This window comes from Heloderma suspectum, chromosome 1 (assembly GCF_057233095.1).
Source record: "Heloderma suspectum isolate Gila_16-S chromosome 1, 16-S_ref, whole genome shotgun sequence".
Lineage (NCBI taxonomy): Eukaryota > Metazoa > Chordata > Lepidosauria > Squamata > Helodermatidae > Heloderma > Heloderma suspectum.
In genome coordinates, this window is record NC_139458.1 from 316,515,673 (window position 1) to 316,536,421 (window position 20,749).

Here is a 20,749-nt window from a genome sequence, read left to right on the forward strand (position 1 = left end):
GGAATAGTGAACAAATGTGTCTTTCTAAAGCCCATTTTAAGGCCTGAAATGATGTTGTCTGACATGACAACAGGAATGGAGTTCCACAGGAACTCCACATGATAGGGCCTCTGTTGAAAAAGCCCTGTCCCTCCTAAGAAGAACAAAAAGGAGCTCAAAATCTGGCAGAAAAATATATATATTTAAAGATATGTTTTTGGGTTGTCATTTGCAAACTGTTGTACCAGTACAATGGAAACAATGGCAGTCCATATTAGGGAAATACATGCAAATTGTTCCAATTCCACAGCACAAGCAAAGAATCAAAACCTACAGCCTGAAGTGCCAGATATTTCAATCTAACAATTCTAGATATTCTGATCTAAAGATTGTCAGGCAACTCTGGGAAAAGATAATGAGCAGAGGAATTATATAAGCCGTGTATTAATATCAATAGTTTCAAGGGCACAACAGGTATGGTAATAAGGCCTGTTAAACCCTTAAACACCATATTTACATGAACTGTTATTTCTGATCAGGACTGAGTACCTTGTTTTATTTCTGTTCTCCATGGGGAATGGAGGCAAAGGAATAAACGGAGGTATTTATTCAACATACAAGGTGGTGCATGTGCCCCATATGCAGTTCCCTGTTCATACAAAACAACTGATCAAGGCTTCAGAAAGAAGTTTCTCACATGTAATAAATGTATTTTTACATTATAGGCATTAAAATGTGTGTTGGATATTTCTTTTTATGTATATGACATGGATTTTGTGGTGGTGGAGTATCTGCACTGTACTCTACTGGCAAGTTTGTCAAGGAGAAGAGAGATTTCCAAAGGTGTTTACGACCTTTGGCATTATCTGGTATAGTAGGCTATCCAGCCAGAATGCTTCCCCCATACTCAGAAGTAAGTCCCAGTATGCTCAGTGGGATTTACTCCCAGGTAAATAGGATTGCAGCCTTAATCGTGTTCAAAAGCTACCTGATGAGGTTTCCCTTATCTTGCCTCTTGGTTAGTCCACTTCTGCTTCTTTTTGTATTTCACAAGACCTAGTTCCTTCTCTGTTTCAACCCAGCATAACTGAGAAGGGCAGGAATTATTTTGTAAAAATTAAAATTAAAGGGCTTCATAACATGAGGCCTTACAATATCACTGAAATCAATTCATTTCATAACAGATTTCAATCAGGCATAATTTGCACTATGCCTGATGTCTCCACCTTAATACCCAGCTTTGCATCTAGAATAGACCCCCTTGCAATCAATGGCACTTAAGTTAGGCATGATTAACTTAAGTCCCATAGGTTTCAGTGGGTTTACTCTATGTATGACTAAATCTGGATTCAACCCCTAGAAAACAAGCACTCTGAATGAGTACAGTTCTTCAACTTTTGAGCTTAAAGAACAGAGTGAATAAGAACACCCCATAAAAATACTGTAGAATCCACAACCACCTAGAACCTTCTACAGCAGCGATGGCTCTGCTGTTAGGCAGTGTGTAGTGGCTTCCTCAGGCAGAGGATGATGCCAGGGCTCAGGGAGTGGTGGTGAGCCCTTTAACACCTAAGTTAGCTTGTTGCCTTCAGGTTTGGTGGATAACGCTGCCCCATCACCACTGTTCAAGTAAGATTCAACTGCCAGTTGGTCAACTTCTGTAGGTGGAAAGGTGTGGGGAGGGGCTCCATCTTGTCCTTCACCTCAGGCAGCAAAATGTCTTAGATGGGCCCTGCTGCCCAGATGTCAAAGCACAATGCAATGTGTCAGGCTGTCCAAGGCAAACCAATGCATCCAGCACCTCAGCTATATTCAGATGGACTCATCTTAGCAGGGCCCGTCTAGGCCCTTAGGGCAGAATCCAACAAGGCACTTATGCCGCTGCTGATTCCTTTCCACCTCATCGATTCCCTTCTGCAAGTGGTGGCTCTCACCAATTCTGTTGCACAAGTGGAACTCAGCACTCATGCAAAGGAGTTTTAGCGCTTCCTAGAAGAACCCCCGGAATGAGCAGAAATGCTTGTTTCTGGAAGGAGGCAAGTTGGCGGAGATTATATATGTGAGCTGTGCTGACCTGCCTCCTTCCAGAAATGAGTGTTTCTGCTCACTTTGGGTTGCCTTGGAAGTGCTAAATTGCCATTATTCAAAGTGGTGGGGGCCACTTGCACCACAAAATTGGCAGGGCAGAAGAGAATTGGCAGGGATGTAAGCTCCCCATTGGATTCTTCCCCTAGTTTACCGGCTCCTGTTCAGGGGGACAGTATTGTGGCAGATGGGAAGGTTGTGTTGAACTACTATGGCAGACCCATCTGCTTGCTGCTCTTCACACACTAGGAAGATCGTGTCCAATGTTAATTAATGTAAATTTGTGATGCTAAGGTGGCCACCAAGGCCTGCATCTGAACCTTTCAGGATTGAAGAGCAGGAAATAACTATATGAATAAAGAGAGCCAGTGTGGTGTAGCGGTTTGAGTGTTGGACTGGGACTTTTGAGACCTGGGTTATAGTCCCCACTTACTTGGCCATGGAAGCTCACTGGGTGACTATGGGTCAGTTGCAGGCTCTCAGCCCAACCTACCTCACACGGTTGCCATTGTGAGGATAAAATGGAGAGGAGGAAGATTATTTATGTGCGCTGCTTTGGGTTACTTGGAGGAAAAAAGCAGGATATAAATGCAATAAATTAATTTATACGATAGGTAGATAGGTAGATAGATAGGTAGATAGATGATAGATAGATAGATAGATACAATAATAAACACAAAGTGGGCTTCAGTATAAAGGCATGTCATGTGTCTGCTTGGCAGAAGCTTTCAAAGCATGAAAGATTTCTCATCAGTCAGGTTAGGCTTCAAATAAAGTACTTCAAATATGAAGTAGCAGGATTCCTTTCAGAACATGCTCAAGTAACCCATGTATTCACTCTGCTCTCCTGCAGGGTCTCCATACAGAGACAAGATAACTATAGCAATTCTTCATCTGCAAGAGGAAGGCAAGCTGCACATGATGAAGGAGAAATGGTGGCGAGGCAACGGTTGTCCAGAAGAGGAGAGCAAAGATGCCAGTGCCCTTGGAGTACAGAATATTGGTGGCATCTTCATTGTTTTGGCAGCAGGATTGGTACTTTCCGTCTTTGTGGCAGTGGGGGAGTTTTTGTATAAATCCAAAAAAAGTGCCCAGTTGGAAAAGGTAAATATTGCCCTTTTTGCATTTAATTCTGCAATTATGGTCTAGTTGTAGCCCAACAGGCAACCAACTGAAAAGCCATTCTGATGTCTTTCATAATTTTGCTCACATCATTAAAGTTCATAGCGAATGAGCACCGCAGCTTTCATCTTTACAACTTTTAATTTGTCTTCAATATTTTTAATTGTAGCCAGCTTTCAGGACAAGTGACTATTTCTCCTCTTATTCAAGCTTGAAAAAAGACACCTTTTTACTCCTGGAAGTTCACTGCAGTTAATTTTATGGATGAAGAAGAAAGCGAAATCTGTTAATGAGAAAAAAAAAAAATAACCTTCTACAGATAGATCTGGGGTTTAAGTGGCACAACTCTATCAGTCCAAAGTCAGAAGTCTAGAAAACATCTTTCTATATGTCCTTTCCGGAATATGTTTACTCTTCAAACATATGGCGGTAGCATCTGGAAAAGTTTTAGATCAATATATTAAGCATTTACTACTGATTATGATTTTATCTCTTGCAATTTGGACGCATTCCATTTTTAACACGTAGAATGTTGAACTTACTCTATACTGGATCAACAAGTTGATGGATGGCCACTTTTTCAAACAGAGACATAAGCATCCATATAAGTTTTGTTTTAATAATATTTATGTGTACATATGTAAAATATATATAAAGATGAGCTAAATTATGTCTTCTATTTATATGAATTACTTTGAACATACATTTTAAAAACTGGAAGAAAATATGTCATGCATAATTGAGGAGCTTGTGACCTCCTTACATTCCCATTTTTAATATTACTACTATGATTAAAATTGGTAGTTAATTCAAGAACCACATGTGTGTAGGTTTTTCTTTTCAGATGCTAGGGTTAATATTCCACACTAATTTTAACTGTTTTTAGACTTCTGAATTTGCACTGGTGTAGAATAACCCGTATCCTGAACACATTTGCTTGGAATAGAGTCCTGTCTTTTCACTGGTGCAAGTAAATGTGCATAGCATCACAACCTAGTTTTCTTCTATCATCGGCACATATTTTCCTTTTTTATAATGCATTGTTAAAAGAAATTTTGATACTAAACATTAAGGTTGGATGAGGTCACAAGTTCCTTGTATTTGAGCATGTATGTTTTTCATTGAATTGTGGTATAAGTGACAACTCGGCTCCCCTCTAATCATGTAGGATGAATAAATTCTGTCAATTTTGGAGCTTTTTTCATCATTCAAATGAATGTCCTATTTTAGAAAATGACCACTGATTTTAAATGTATACATCACAATGGCTTTATCCTTTTTTGAAATAATGTTTCAGATATGAATGGCAGCATGTTTTGCTTCAGTTGGTCTGTAATTTTTTCTAAGTTATTTATATATAAAGTTGGAGCATTTTTATTGTGCGTTTTGTGCTCTGAATGAAAATGCATTTTAAATGGCCTAGATGCATCTTACTTGACATTTTGAAATATGATATGAACAGCATGACTTTTCCTCATAAATACATCCGAAAGGGTATATACAAAGATGAAAAAGAAGCTTTTTACAATGGTCCAGTCTTACAAATCACCTCACATATTATACTAAACAATCCATTGAATTGTTCAAGCACATCTGGTACGGAGCAAATTGATTAATCCTTTCCTCTGCTGGTGGCTCACAATGATCTGGATGTGTGAATTATTCTGTGTGGAGATTAATGGTGGGAGCATGTGGTTCACTGAATGAATGGGGGAATTCTGTCTTAAGACTGGGGATTGGAGATAATAGCCTTATTCAGGCATTCAGCTGGAACACGTGAGGGCACAAAGTGTATAGGGGGCCAGGAGCTTGGGTGCTTCCTCCACCCTCTCTACTCCTGGGAGATTCTACGCATATTTAGTTGAAACTCTGGTAATGCACAGGGAGGCTATGAGCGGGGTGGGGGTGTGAAGCATGCTCAGCTGAATGCGCTCAGAAGCCTCTTTCAGACTTTAATGCATCAAGTTTGGGATTGGGGGGGCAGTACACATGGGAATGTTGGGGGGCTGGAGATGTGACAGCTTCAAGGCACCCTCCCCGCAAATTCAGAAAAAAGAAAAAAGTCTACCCCACTTTTTTTTTTCCAAGGATCGTTGGGGGAAAAAATACTTTTTCCCCTGGGTTTTTTTTATCCCCTCCTTCTATTTTTTTCTGAGGATTTTCCAGCTTTTCACATGGGGCTGATGTGTGAACCCCTAAGATGCTAATGATCCAGTTTGCACAATCAAATAACCCATGGTTACCATAGGTTGTTTGTGAGCATGCAGGAGTGAGTGAGACTGCTGATTCTCACCCGCTTCCACTTTCCTAAATAACCTAGGAAGTGGAACCAATTGTTCTTTTGTTGGCTTAACTCTGGGTTGTTTAACCCCTAATCAGCCCAGAATTTCCAGGCTCAGACATAATGCTAACAACCAAGGAATGGGGTGATCCTGGATTGTTTAGGAAAGCAGAAGGGATGAGTGTGCTGCCACATAGCCATGACTACCTTGGGTTAAACAACCCATGCACCGTTATGTGTGAACTGGGTCTTTGTGTCCCCATACAGGCTGAAAAGGATTTTTATACCCACCACTATCTTCTAATCTCATGATCCCATGACACATGGTATATCCATTTTAGCCTAGCCATTTCATCATTTGAGGTTAAGCTTTGATCACATCTAGGTATGTTTTTTTTTGGCTAAGAACCGCTTCTCAGAATATGACTGCCTGCCACATGAAGATAGATCCAAACCGGCTCCATGCGATGGCTGCTCTAAACATTTATGTGCATTCGCTTTCTCTCCAGATCATCTCCCTGCATATAGTTTGACTCCACAAGTGTTTGATATTGGCATGGGCACAAACAATATGATGGTCTATCCATTCGACAAGGATTCACCATTAGTGTTCCGTATTGAACACCGTGTAGAGGCAGTTTCAAGGTGCTTCGAAGTACCTATGAGACACAGCCCTAAGTGAATGACTCCACATTCCCTTTTGACATGGCAAAGATAGGAATTATAACCTTTTGAATAGAGTCCCAGACAGATGTTAACAGCTCCCATCTTGCATCTCAGTTGCCTTTCTTGTTCTCAAGATTTTTGCCTGCCAGTAATGTTAGCTGCCAATGGCTTATCATGTGAATGCAGTAGCTATCACTACAAGGCAGGTTTATGCATCTATAAACTTTTGCCATGATAATACAACTTGATTGGTTTTGATTTGACCTGATGGGAAATGTTTCTCTTGTGATGACGTTACTTCAGAACTGGGTGTTTGAATTAAGCCTCGTAAACATAGTTTACATTGTAGCCAGTGATAGCAATGGTCCATGATAGAGTGCACCCTAACATTTTTGTCCACCAACAGAAAGTAGCAGCTGAGGAAGAAGAGTAAAGGGGATCCCTGCACTAACTGGTGGCTAGTGGTAGCCAAGTAAAGGGTTTGGGGCTTTTTTACTTAGAAAAAAGGCAAATACAAAGGAATATGATAGAGGTGCATAAAATTTTGTGTGGTGTGGAATCTGGGATCATCCAATGAAGCTGATTGGTGGGATGTTAAGGACAGGGAGCTGTGAACCCAATTCACCCAATATAAGAAAAGCCGTTCATGGAAGCATTTAGCAGCCTATGTCAGTCAAAATGATCAGTTCATGGTCCCACAGACTGCCGCAGGTCTCTTTGCACCAGGGAAAACATTGATTTGTGCCAGGGCAGGCCACCAGAGATCAGTACAAGTTGGGATGGACAAACTCACCAAAGCTTGCCCCTTGCGGCTTGCGCCACTCCGTGGACCTCCGCAGGTGCTTGGCAGCTGGGGAGCAGCCATCTGCTCCCCCACCATTTGCGTAGAAATGGCGACTTAGCCTTCTTATAAATTATTTATTTTGTAAATAAATTTACACAAATGCTGGCTATAACAGGACCGTTTACACAACATCACAGGCGTAAATGGCCACTTTACAGCTGCCATTGGCATAAATGGTTATTTACAAAAAAAGGCTGAGCCTTGCGGCTTGGCAAGGGAGCAGGCAGCTGCGTGCTTGCCCAACTCAGTGATCTGCAGACTGGTATCTAGGGAGCCGATCTGGCAAGACATCACTGAGCGAGCCCCAACCGGATGCCTGTGCCATCCCTAACTACAAGTGCAGCACGTCTGTGCAGTGGGTAAACTGGATCTACCACAGCTTCCCAACAAACCTGTTCTGAGATCAGCAGAGGTTTGCTGCCACTGTTAAGCCTCTTCCTATTACTGTTATTATTATTTAGCAATTCCCTGTGGAATGTTTTTCTGCACAAATATTCATTGTATCGGATTGCCAAGTGTGACATGATATGCACCTGCACAGTCAAAATATCTCACTAGTCGTATGAAGGATATGGCAGGTCTTTATCTTTCTGATCCGGTGCTTGTGTTGTTTCCGAGTTCTGCATTCTGATCTATAGCCAGAGGAATCTGTAACGTTGTTCTGTCATCAGCTTTATTCAGAGTTTGTTGATCTGCTTCTTTGTGCCAGTGCGTAAATATATAAGATAGTTTTTACACCATTGCAAAATTATAAACCTGAAGTTATTCTGATGTGGAAATTATATCAATGAGAAATTAGAAGCACGTGTGCTGGTGCAAATATATAGGATCAGAGAGTAAACAAAAGAAGTTCACATATGCACCAGAAAATTGCATCAGGGATAGTTCTTTCAATATGTTTCTAGTTTTAGTACAACTGTGCTTCAGACCTCTGCATGCACCAGATTTTCTTCAAGGAATGCAAAGTGTTTTTTAAAGTACACATTTGGCGTGGGGGAGCAGTCAAGACATCACTAGCTTTCTTTAGACAGCAAGGAATATCTATTTGAATGCCCTTTTTTAAAAAAAAAAAGAAAGAAAAAACAAGCTTACCTTGATCAGAGTAAACCTGCCAACCCATGACATGGTTTCCGGCTTGTTTGTTTAAAAAGTTTCAGCAGGGTTTTTTTTCACTGGGAGATCAGTACAAAATACCCAGATCTGAAGCTGTCAAATACTTTGCAGATAAAAAAAGGAATTCTGATATAAGCTATACTCAAAATAAGCTTGTTCCCCTTGATCAGTGGTCAAATTAGTTCAGAGGGCCAGGGCTGGGCCTCCCTTGCTTTGGTGCTGTTCCTGAGTTAATATTTTTAGGGCGCAATCCTAACTAGATAGTTAGTTATCTAACTATAACTAACCACCTCCGAACTCAGAGGCACCACCTATCCAAAGTAGGGCAGGAGAAGAATGGAGGGGATCATTCCCTCGGCACTTCTCCTGCCCTGCTTTTTTGGCTAGACAGCCAATTGTGGCTGTCTAGCTGCGGGAGCATAGAGTGGGGAAGGAGGCTGCTGTATGACACATTGGATGTGTTGAACATGCAGCTATGCTCTCTCCACCCAGGAACGCCCCCAGCCATGCCCCTCTCCAGCCACTCCATGGTCCTCTTGTTTGTGTGGAGGATGGGGCTGTTCCATGCTGCCTCCAAGGCAGCGCAGAAATGTGGGGAGGTTAGTTCTCCAGGAACCGACCTCGGAGCACGGGCTCCAAGACCGGTTCCCGCCCAGAAAACACCATATCCTATGGCTGTCTAGCCGCTGTCTAGTGGCCATAGGATTGCTCCCTTAGAAAGTTGTAGGTGCAGATGGTTGAGAATTTCGGTTCAGTTCAGTTTTGATAAGAATTTACCAAAATTCACAAAGTTCTTGTTTTTTAAAAAAATCTGAATGTGGGAGAAAGTAAAACTGACAGACACATCTCTAAAGCCACCAGAAGAGGTTGGTATCAAGGAGTTGTACTGTTTGTCCAAATTTCCAGCCCCTTACACATCATACCATATGATAGCCAACAGTTTCTCCAATAGAGGGCCGCTCTTGGTCATGCACTATGTTCTCATGTTTCTGGACCAGGTGTAGGCAACCATTTGGACCTGTGGGCACACTTCGCAATTTGAGAAACTGTCCTGGGCATCATGCCGTGGGAAGCATGCTAAAGGACAAGTGACCTGCTCAAAGAATGAGTAGAAGGCAGAAATGTGGTCCGAGTCCCAACACCCTAAGCAACTCCTTTGACACCACAGTTTTCAGCACCAACAGAAACCTATTTCACTGTAATCCCAGCTGTCAGTAAGAAAATGTGTGTGTGTGTGTGTGTGTGTGTGTGTGTGTGTTTTAAGGTGGGAAAAGTAGGGCACCTTGGGCTCCAAGGAAGGTGACTGGGGGCAACACGTTGCCTACCTCTGCTCTGGACTGTGTCCACCATTTACTGATATACAGCCTATCTGTGTGGATGAAAGCTACTGTGATATAAAGATGCTTGATTTAAGTGCTAAATCATCCACAACATTGTTTAGCTTCATAGGTAGGTTCAATATTGATGGCTTCTCGCGCATCCTTTAAGTGGTAACTTTTTAAGCTGTACAATTTTAAGGGTTGACTATTCCTTATAAGCCACAGACAGAATGACAATCAGCTGAGCCAATTTATAGTTTGAACTTCAAGGATAAGAAATGAGTATGAATAAGCATGGGATGAATGAAACATCAAATGGGATTTTCTTAGCTGGGCCTTTTGATTTCTAAACTTTATTGGAAATAATGAGTTGGCTTCCCTTGGGCTGTATTGCACGACACTCTGGAGGATCATCTGACTGGGGGTGGGGGAATCAGCAACCCCCAGTGCACAACTGGAAACAGCTTCAGATCCAAGCCAATGTTTAAAAGTGCTTGCTTCTTTTCTTTCATTTTTTTTTAAACCCACCATTTTGTTCTTGCCTTATCATTTATAATGCTAACACATAATTATGTCATCTACTTGGAGACCCATTATTAAGCCGACATTGGTTTTCTACGGCAACCTTGGCAATAAGTGCACAGCCATTTGCATTTTATAATTGCTTCTGTTAGCAAACAGCCTGTTCCTTGGTTGCAACGTTATGTTGGCACTTAGAGGTCATTGACTAAGCAATTTCAGAAACCAAGCCCACGTTAAACAATCACCCATCTGTTTATTGTTGATGTAACTGATTTGATCTGGCATAGGTTGCTCATACATATAACACACACATTTAACTGTACACACGACACACCAGGTATATCGAATAAGCTGATGCTATAACACATGGAGCCAGTGCCGTGTAACGGTTAGAGTGTTAGCATGTTTCCAGTTGCGGCTTTTATTGTCAATTACCCTGCTTCATTCACCGAATTTTACGGGCTGTGTGGGGTGGGTCCAGACAACATTGTCCTCCATTTGTAACCCACCCATGTTTTCCCACCACTTCTTCCATCTTTCTTCTTACCACAGAAAACCTGTTAAAGAGGAAAAGATTGCACAGTGTATGTTGATGGCGCTGGGAGCCACCCACCTGAAAACACCCTGAGACTAGGACTAAGGAGACTGGAGCTCAGATTTCCACTCAGCTATAAAGTCAATGGGTTCCCTTGGGCTAGACACTCTCTGTAACTGCTCCACAGGGTTGTTGCTAGGAGAAAATGGAGAAAATGAATGAGGAAGAATGGCACTGAGCACCTTGCAGGAAGGGCTGGATACAAAATCTAATACAATAATAATGTAACAGATAAGAACAGGCTACTTTTACTTCATATTTTGAAGTCATGGTTTATCAGCCTTAAATAAGACCATAACACTTACCAACCCAGATTTGTTTTGTGTTAGCCTGCCTGCTCAGTCATGCATTCATATCTGGTTTAGACAGCCTGAAAGAAATATAAAATCTCACTCCCAATTTACCAAAGCTTCCCATTTTTCTTGCCTGGGAGTGAATGCTTCTTGCTGCAGATGATCAAGGGAGTGGACTCTAGATTTTTTCTTGCAATATGGGCTTGTCCAGAAAGCAGTTCCTATTTGGGCACTGTATCATCCAGCTGGAACTGTCGGCCTGGGGAAAGAATATACTATCGCCTTTCTGTGCTCAGTTTTGAGGAGCTGTCTGTACACACTGCACTGCCCAAGCTATTCCCTTCAGCCATGTGGCCCAGCATTCTCTCTGTCATTTTTTCCCCATTAGGAAGACTGGGCCACATCAGTCTCTATGCTCTATCCAGGCCCAGAGAACTGTTTACCCCTATCCAGTGTGCTGTATTGGCCTCCCATATCTTACCCTGTTCTAAACGCCATGTTTTAAAGAGCAGTTTTCATTCAGCACATCATTAGGACAGATTCTATGAAGTAACTTGTGGCATGTCAACCACTTGTATAACATATTTGGGAAAGACCATCAAGGATGAAGGAAGTACAGACCCATACTTTTCCAAATTAGCATTCACAAATACATTGCTGATATGTACTGTTTGCTGTGAAATATTATTTCTTTTGCAAGCAGCATTGTAGCTCTGAGTTCTGGTGCAATATGTTCCTTCATTCAGATTAATGGTACAGAAAGATGCAGGCATTCAGAATTACACTCATGCAGAATTGCCCCCTCCACTGCAGTGAATGGGGACGTTGCTTATGCAGAGCCAAGTCTTGTAGAGCTTTGCAAGTGAAGTTGAATTTCCCATATAGTTATCTCAACATATTACAGTCTAATATCTCAAAAGAGTCTCCAGTACATTTCATCAAGCTCCATACTTTCCTTAAAATCACTCCCCAATGATGCCCTAAATTAGCAACATACTGCACTCAGTACTAGCATTGAACATTTTCCACATTTTGAATCTTTAAAGCACTCAGAAGGCTTTAATATTTGCAGGATTGTCTCAAATTCCCTCAGGCTCAGTTTACATGGGGATAGAACTTGGCCCATTGAATGATCTGGAATCTTTTTCATAACTTTACATGTCCAAACAGTCATTTATTTCTTTTAACAATGCCTGATATTTATTATCCTGCAAGTGCATACATCTAGTGGTATTTTCAGAATGGCTTTATTGTTCTCCTTGTAGAATGAGAAAGACCTTGCTCACTTTCTAATGAGAAAATACACTGCCAGTCATTAATGGAAACAGGATATTCAGGAACACTCGGGGGGAACCTCCCCAAGAACTTCTGGAATGAAAATGTCACTGCCCCCCAAAAGTGTAATGCAGAGCCTACAAAAATTCAGATAGCTTCCATAACCACCACATCGTCTTTTACTTGTTCAGTCTAATCTCCATCTTTCCTGGATTGACCTTCATATATGCCCCTGGAAGTACTAGTGTTGTCACCAGTCTGCTTTGACAAGAAAGAAAGAAAAAAATATGGGCTGTGTGTCTTCTAGCCATTGATGCACCACAGCCCAAACTGTTTCATTATCTTCCCCCAGTGGCCTCACATGCATGTTGAAAGGAGGGATGACAGAATGAAACCTTGTGGAATCCCGCATGAAAGAGAGCCCACGGGGCAGATGAGCAATTGCCCAATATCATCCTCTGAGACCTCTCTGAGAGGGAAGAATGGAACCACACAAGTGCAGCCCCACCAAGCCCAACCTAGATCCACAGGTGAGTCAGCAAAACTCAAAGGTCTTCAGTTGATCTAAAGTGACACATCAGTGACAAACCTTTGTTCATCAGCTACTAAGAGGATCTTATCAATTAAGGGCCCAAATATTGCCACAATGTAGCCTAATGCTGACATCCGAAGACCTCCAATATCTCCAGAGATTCCTTGCCACAACTTCCCCTCTCATACTGCACTGTTAATAAAAGGAAGCTATAGTCTGGACATCACGTAACCAGAAAGTTAACGTAAATAGATTTCTAGGCATTGGTCTAATATTTTCCAGTCGTGGGAATCCGGCACCTTATTTTTTCCTTGAAAAACGTTGGCCAAGCAGGGCCCTTCTATCACTGCATAATGAAGTGATAGATTAGAGTAAGCTCACGCAGCCAAAGATACCCAAGCAAGACTAGAAATGCAGGGAGGAGAAAGTATGGTGAACCAGTCAGGAATGAATCCCCTCTGTATCTTCTTGGCAAGGATCTCTGTAGCTCCACCAGTTTGCCAACAATCTGCAGGCTTGGACATCTTGGCATTGCTGTAGGAAAACCTTTTTTTTTTATCTTCCCTTGGCAGTATATTGATTCAGAGAGTATTCAACCAGCCAGTTACTTCGCTACAGTGTGCAGTCAAACTTTGCAATGTCTTAAGTGGAGCTTCTTAAGTGAAGCTAGCTGTATAATTATTGAAATGCTTATTTGCCCAGACAAATAGTGAATCCATGTGCCGCAAAAAAATGAATGCTTTATTATAATAGTGTTGAAATAGAAAACAGTGTTTTTGATAGTTTTGAAATTTAGGGTGGATTTGAACAAGACATCTTTTGGTTCTCGGATATGCTCTATCAGTGCTTCAAATCCCCACAACTGGCACATTCTGTAAAATATGTCTTTTCCAGTGGAATTTTAAGGTCTGTCAAGTCCTTTAAAAGTCAACTGTCATTATGAAAACGTGCATCAGGCTGGTTACGTTTTAAAACAGAAATACAGGTGATAGTGATAAATATAGCTGATACAGATATCCAACCTCCAAAACCCCAAATAAAGCAAAATTAATCTTGGCCATACTCTCTTCTCAAGTTGATTTCTTACATTCCATTTTTCATTTTCATATCAGAATTAAATATTGCCCCGGGGTCCACACTTCTGCCTTTGGGTTTAAAGGTCTGGACTGACAGCTCATAACTATCTCTCAGTATTAAATATCCTTGGGGAAATGGTATATGGAAGTAGATGCTGATTTAGAAAGGAAGCTAAGGACAGGCCTGTGCATTCATTCCCAGCCAACTTCAAAAAAAAAGAAAAGAAAAGAAAGAAAGATGAAAAACACTTTGATGGACATGTCCTGGTAGATGTTAGAACACTGACCCATAACATCAGATATAAGCTGCAGGATTACTGCCATTACTGTGTTAAGAAATTTTAACAAGGCTCCAAATAATATCTGACATGCAAGGCTGGAGGTAATGAACTTCTGAGTAAATCCTGCAGATTCGTACTAGATTTTGACAGTCAATTTTGTGTGAACTCCATCAAAGTAAAGAGGAGACAGATGTTAAACAGAGCAAACAATTGGAATACATTTCTGTAAGAAAACCAGACGGAAAATAATAATAGCAGGGCTATTCCAAATTAAGGAGAGGGAGAAATAGATATTCCTTGCTGGTCTCACCATTTTCTTATGCAATATCTTGCGCAGGCAAGGCAAGGATAGGTATTATGTTAATTTCCTCTGTGTGCATGTGTTACTGCTCTTAATTCAAGAACAATTGCACCCTACAGGCACTCTTATTTGCAATTGCATAGAGTCATATCTAATAATGATAAAAGAGGTAAACAGGAATAGGGCATATAATTCCTTTCCCTCATGCAGGAGCTAAATAGCAATTTAGAAGAAAATCAACAATTAGCCACATGGCATGAATATTATTGGTGATTCGCGCACATCCGTCAACTGAGTGTCACTTTTTCAAGCAATAGATATGAGCCCATCAAGCAGCTCGTTGAATGTGCAGGAGATCTGATGCACACCCAGTTGTTGTACATGCAGTCATTTATCCACCCACTTCAGTGCCAGAGACACTAATTTGTCAGCTTTCTCTGACACTGAAAAGAATGGGGATGCCGCTGCATGCACAACAGCTGTGTGTGCATCAGATCTCCTGCAGGTTCAAAGAGCCACAGGATGGATGAATATGACCCTATTGTGTGCACAGAGTTGTCTTACCATTGCAGTGAATAGGGCCAATTATGCTTGCCAGAAGGCCCATGTGCAGGCACAATAGCACATGCAGAGGCTGTGGATAAAATTGATTGGGCACAGACTGAGTACACTGCAAAGGTTCATGGAGCCAGAAATTATGGTGCCATTAGGAGCAAGGGAAAGGGAATAATAAGTGGTAGATACATTTGCAGTCATAAATTTCACCCCCACCCCACAATAGCCATGAAGATTTCCTTCAGATTTATGAGACTTCATCAGTCATGGGAATTGACTGATCATTTGATTGGGAATTGACATGGGAATTGACTGATCAAAGTCTGACCATTTTGGCACTTTGACAACAGAATATGGGGGGGGGCAAATGAAAGGGCCCACTTGACCTGGATAACCAATAGGAGCTGATGATGTTATCTTTTTGTTTCTTTTCCGCATTCTTTCAGCTTGGTGCTCACCAGAGAAGCTCCAAAGTAAGCCCTGAGCACCAGCCACCACGTTTAGCCCAGTTCAGGTGTGCTTAGAGAATGCATGGCCAGAGCTGTGGAGCTGCATGTGCAAGCCCCACTCCCAATGTCCCCAGACCGGATTAAGATGCACAAAGGTGTGAGGCGGGATTCTGACTGCATTTGCATGAACATGCTTAATCATTCTCTCCATGATTGGGGGAACCCTGCACTGTCAAAGTTTCTAATCCTGGGAAAGATTCTGAGTGCATCCACAAGAAGCAGCTTAGAATCCTTCTTCAGACCTTGTGTGTTGAATGCACAAGGTTCTATCTATGTTGGGGATGTCAAGGACAGGCCCCATGGGCATCTTCATGCATTCTTTATGAACACCTGAACAGGGCTTTTATTACCCCAGAATGCCCCTTGGCTCTAATGTACATACAGCCCAGAGGCATTCTGGGTTAATAACGTTGGCAGTTGCAGGCGTTTCACTTGGTGTTCCTCAGGCAACTGCCAGATTGAACAATTCAGCCTAGACCCTGGCACTGACCTGTTTACAGGGATCAGACAGGATTGGTGGGCACAGGTGATGACACTTGGCCTGGCACTCAACAGAGAAGTGCTGAGTGAAGCAGCTGCAAAACCCACCAGTATCTTAATTCTTTTGCGGCGGGGGGGGGGGGGGATTAGGGTGGCACTTTGGGGCCATGAATGGCAGCTTGCCCTTCAAACCTGGCACTGGTCCTGTCTGTTGTAACATCATAAATAAATATATTTCTAAATGGATTTAGGGTATAGGACCTTTGCATGCAGAAGGTCCCAGATTCAGTTTCTAGTTCTTCTACAGGTAGGACTGTGTGAACTCCTGGAGAGCCACTGCCAGTCAGTATACATAACACTGAGCTGCATGGACTAATGAGTCTGAACAGCACAAGGCAGCTTTCTATGTTAAATCCAACATGGGATTAAATCCAATATCATGCTAGCGGGAGGCAGGAGGCGGGAGCCCACTAGCATGATGGGATGTTCTCCTTCTCTCCTCCCCCCTCCAGCCCTCTGTGCCACCTGAAAAAGCTGCTCCAGAGAGCTTCCCAACCCTCCAGAACAGATTTATAGGGCTTGGGGGGGGAGGGAACACCCCCCTCCCAGGTCCACTCTGCTGACAGAAACATCCTTCAGCAGAGTGACACCATTGGATCCCACCCGTGATCTTAAATCGCACTGGCTTTTCCATTTATAAGCAGGTGTCCATAGAAAATATGCCTGTTATGACTGGTGTTGGTTGTGGAGAGATTTTAAAGAATGGCAAATAGAGGAAAAATAGTTACAAATGTACTAACTTTTCATACTGAGCTGAGCTATGTGTCACAGGCCAAGGACATGCATTGTTAATGCTGATTAAAGCTTTAGCATGAGCTCTTTTACTCTGATTATAAATAAACTACTACTGCTTCATTTTACTGTCACAATTTATTTTAAACATTAAACATTTATTCTTTGGCTAATGACCAAAGAATTTCAAAGTTATCTGCCATCTGATTAGCTATTAAATGACTTTTAGGCAACATTTACTTTCTGGAAACATTCATTGAAAACATTGAAAGTTGCTGTTTTATTGCATGTATCAAGATTTGATAATTCAATAAAGGATGATGTTCTTGGAACATGACTGTGGTAGAGAAAGTAAGTAAAGGGCAAGAGGTTATTTCATCTCCTAAGCAGAGGGTGGTATTGTACATATTCACAAAGCTCGAGATAGAAAAGGATTTCTGATACACAACTTGCCAACCTTTAAGAGCTATTCTAACAATAATGCAGTATGAAAGGCCAATTCAAATTGTCAACCATTACTGGATTACAGTGTTTGATACCTGCACCAAAAATAGTCTAAGTGGCCCGCCTCTACAAATATGCCCAAAATCTTTTCCTTACCATATGGTTGCTGAAAGTTAGCAATGGTATAGTGTTGTTATTTTTAATGAAATTTCTGTAGAAATCTATTAATAGCAGGCCAAATGGAGTATCATTTTTGAAACTTTCAGTTTGTGACTTTCAATCTATGTAAAAAAATCAACTTTTGGTAGAGAACAAACCACAGCCATTGGATTGGGATCTTGGTATTTGGTGTTGAAAGTTAACATCTTCTCTGAAGAAAGTTCATTTATTTGTACAGCTTCTGTTGATTCTGTTATCTCGTGACTATGTACATAGCAAAGGCCATTTGAACATGTTTTATATATGTACTAGGAAGCTTGCATTCTGTTAGCATAAATCTATGCTTCTGTGTTTGCTACAAGGGATGGGGGGAAATTCAGTTCATTTTTTAAAATAAGAACTTACAAATATTTGCAAATATCTTCATAAGCAGAATGCTGACACTGACTGGCAGTGGCTTTCAAGGGTATCAGGCACGAGTTTTTCCAGCTTTACCTGGAGATGCTGGATATTGAACCTCGGACCTTCTACATGCAAAGCATGTGTTCAACCACTGAGCTATATCCCTTCCCTGAACTTCATACCCCCTTTTTTCCTGTAATGTGCAAAAATATTCCATTTTCAGTGTCTTCTAGTGATCAGTGTGTCACAAAAGTCTCCATTTCAGAAGAATTTTAGCCAACAGGGTATCCTGAGCTATGTGTGTACCAAATGCTAGCTTCCTGAGTGGGTTGGAAATAACTTAATCATTCAGAGGTACACTTTTGAGTCCTCCATTTTGAAAGAAATACGTACAAATGTTCTGTTTTCAAGGGTTTTCCCCCTTTTAATCAGGTAGCTTGGACTATGAGTGCATCAAATTTTTAGGCTCTAGCTCACTGGAAAGTATCTAACAATTTTGAGACACCCATTATTGAGTGAATTTAAAAGTTCAGTTCTGGTCTATCTGCACTTCCTTGCTTTCAATGAGAGACTGAGAGAGTGCTATCCTCTGGTACCTGCCGGAGAGGAAGGACCGGAACTACCGCAATACGGTGTCTCCAATGCCCAACCCCTCCAGGCGGTCCAGGAGGATACCGTGGTCAACGGTATCAAAAGCTGCTGAGAGGTCAAGGAGAACAAGATAGGAGCATTCGCCCCTATCCAGAGCCCTCCTTATATCATCCACCAAGGTGACCAAGGCCATTTCTGTCCCATGCCCAGGCCTGAAGCCTGACTGAAATGGGTCTAGATAAACAGTTTCTTCCAAGTGTGCCTTCAACTGCATCGCCACCACCCGCTCAATCACCTTGCCCCAAAATGGCAAATTTGAGACTGGGCAAAAGTTGTTCAAAACTTGAGGATCCAAGGAGGGCTTCTTTGAGAGCGGTCTTATCATTGCCTCCTTGAGGGCTGATGGTATCACTCCCTCCTCAATGGAAGCATTCACCACCGCCCTGATCCCCTCACCCAGTCTCTCTCTGCAAACACTCTTTTCCAACAGCACAAGAGGCGACTCTACACATGGACATCACCAGACAGTCAATATCGAAATCAGACTGATTATGTACTTTGCAGCCAAAGATGGAGAAGCTCCATACAGTCAGTAAAAACAAGACCTGGAGCTGACTGTGGCTCAGATCATGAGCTGCTTCTTGCAAAATTCCGGCTTAAATTGAAGAACGTAGGGAAAACCACTAAACCATTCAGGTGTGACCTAAATCATATCCCTTAGGAATATACAGTGGAGATGAGGAATAGATTTAAGGGATTAGACCTGATAGACAGAGTGCCTGAGGAACTATGGACGGAGGTCCGTAACACTGTTCAGGAGGCAGCAACTCAATCCATCCCAAAGAAACAGAAATGCAAGAAAGCAAAGTGGCTGTCTGATGAGGCTTTACAAGTAGCTGAGGAAAGAAGGGAAGTGAAAAGCAAGGGAGAAAGGGGAAGATATATCCAACTGAATGCAGAGTTCCAGAGCATAGCAAGGAGAGACAAGAAGGCCTTCTTAAATGAACAATGCAAAGAAATTGAGGAAAACAATAGAATGGGAAAGACTAGAGATCTTTTCAAGAAAATCGGAGATCTCAAGGGAAAGTTTTGTGCAGAGACGGGCATGATAAAGGACAAAGAAGGCGGGGACCTAACAGAAGCAGATGAGATTAAGAAGAGGTGACAAGAATACATAGAAGAACTATACAGGAAAGATCTTAATGTCCTTGATAGTCATGATAGTATGGTCACTGAACTTGAGCCAGACATCCTACAGAGTGAAATCAAGTGGGCCTTAGGAAGCATTGCTAACAACAAAGCTAGCAGAGATGACAGTATTCCAGCTGAGCTATTTACAATCCTAAAAGATGATGCTGTTAAAGTGCTGCATTCAATATGCCAACAAATTTGGAACACTCAACAATAGCCACAAGACTGGAAAAGGTCAGTTTACATTCCAATCCCAAGGAAGGGCAATGCCAAAGAGTGTTCAAACTACCGCACAATTGCACTCATTTCACATGCCAGCAAGGTTATGCTCAAAATCCTCCAAGCTAGGCTTCAGCAGTAGGGGTGGACGAAAGTCACTTACCTTTTCTCGCAGCTTGTTCGCGGTGGGGGGGAGCGCTTCGCTGCTCCCCCCGCGAAGTTCAGGCCGGGGGGGGGAGGCTTCCCGCCTCGCCCGGCCGAAATTCAGGCCAGGGAGGAGGCTTGCTGCCTTGCCCGGCCGCGAACACGAAAGTAAAAAAAAAAAACTTCCCCTGATAGGCTACGTGATGATTCACGTAGCCTATCATGGCTAGATCTGGAAAGTCAGCCGTGATAGGCTACGTGAATCGTCACGTAGCCTATCACGGGTGACTTTAAAAATAAAAAGCACCTACGCGAATGGCGGCCCCCATAGGGAGCCGCCATTCGCGTTCCTTATTTAGTTGCTGTAGTCTACGTAAATGTTTACGTAGACTACGGCGAAAATAAGGCAACGGAAATAGCTTTGCCCTTATTTTCGCCATAGTCTACATAAAGATTTACGTAGACTACAGCGACCAAATAAGGAACGGGAATGGCGGCTCACTATGGGGGCCGCCATTATCCGTACACACTTTTTTTTTTTAAAGTCACCCGTGATAGGTGACTTTAAACTTTAAAGTCACCCGTGATAGGTGACCCAATGGCGGGGGCGGCAGCCGGTCGAAAGACCGGCTGCCGCTCCCGCCCCGCTCGAACACTGGACGAACCGCCAGCCGGACCCGCCGCCAGGAGGGACATTCAGGGAAGGTAAGTCCCGTCCCGGGGGGGGTGCGGGGTGCGGGGGGGTGCGGAGGATTTCTCCCCGAAACTTGTTCGGGGGGCCGAACACGTTGGCGCTCGGCCCCCCAAAGTTTCGGGGAGAAATTCTCCGCCATCCCTATAGCAGCTTGTGAACCGAGAACTACCGGAAGTACAAGCTGGGTTCTGAAAAGGCAGAGGAACTAGAGATCAAATCGCCAACATTTGCTGGATCATGGAGAAAGCAAGAGAATTCCAGAAAAACGTCTATTTCTGCTTCATT

The 20,749-nt window shown here is 42.5% G+C and overlaps 1 protein-coding gene across 1 annotated transcript in view; it reads left to right on the forward strand.

Annotated features, from left to right (window-relative positions):
- GRIK2 (glutamate ionotropic receptor kainate type subunit 2) overlaps nt 1–20,749 on the forward strand; it is a 733,647-nt gene that overhangs the window by 702,807 nt on the left and 10,091 nt on the right. The window contains exon 15 of the mRNA XM_084827187.1: nt 2,918–3,168. Within this exon, the coding sequence (XP_084683313.1) occupies nt 2,918–3,168 (251 nt within the window). The remainder of the gene's footprint in view (nt 1–2,917; nt 3,169–20,749) is intronic.